At 58.8% G+C, this 454-nt stretch overlaps 1 protein-coding gene across 1 annotated transcript; it reads right to left on the bottom strand.

The window, feature by feature from the left end:
* Positions 1-24: 24 nt before the first annotated feature.
* Positions 25-291, bottom strand: LOC115938124 (late cornified envelope protein 3D-like). Its single transcript, XM_031021390.2, has one exon. The coding sequence runs from the start codon at positions 289-291 to the stop codon at positions 25-27; it is 267 nt and encodes an 88-aa protein (XP_030877250.2).
* Between the last annotated feature and the right edge of the window lie 163 nt (positions 292-454).

Genomic DNA, 454 nt, shown 5'->3' with positions numbered 1-454 from the left:
TTGTCTCAGCATCAGGATCCCGGGTCAGCAACAGTCCCTGGAGCCATGGCCACACCCAGAGCCCCCAGACTGCCACCCACTGCCACTGTCACAGGTGTCAGAGCTGTGGAGCCAGCATCTGTGGGATCTGTGGTGCCTGTGGTGGCACAGGCAGCAGCTGTCCCCGGAGCCAGGAGCACAGCCAGCAGGGGCTGGCGGGGAGCACTGTGCTGGACTCTTTGGGGGGCACTTGGGCGATGAGGGGCACTTGGGAAGGGGCTGGCACTGCTGCTGGCTCTGCTGGCAGGACATCTCTGCAGGAGTTTGACCTTCAACAAATAGAAGAAACTTTATGAGCACAGAAGCTTTAGGCAAAGTCCCCTCCCTGTGGGTTTTGTCAAACATTTGTCTCCATGACCAAGCTGCTTTCTAGGCCAAGCTCTGTGGGACAGAAATGGGGACAGGGAGGAGACAC

The sequence above is a fragment of the Leptonychotes weddellii genome, unplaced genomic scaffold (assembly GCF_054177405.1).
Source record: "Leptonychotes weddellii isolate Sample4059 unplaced genomic scaffold, ASM5417740v2 HiC_scaffold_73010, whole genome shotgun sequence".
Lineage (NCBI taxonomy): Eukaryota > Metazoa > Chordata > Mammalia > Carnivora > Phocidae > Leptonychotes > Leptonychotes weddellii.
The sequence above is the reverse complement of the archived record's forward strand: the minus strand, read 5'-3'. Positions and strand labels throughout refer to the sequence as shown.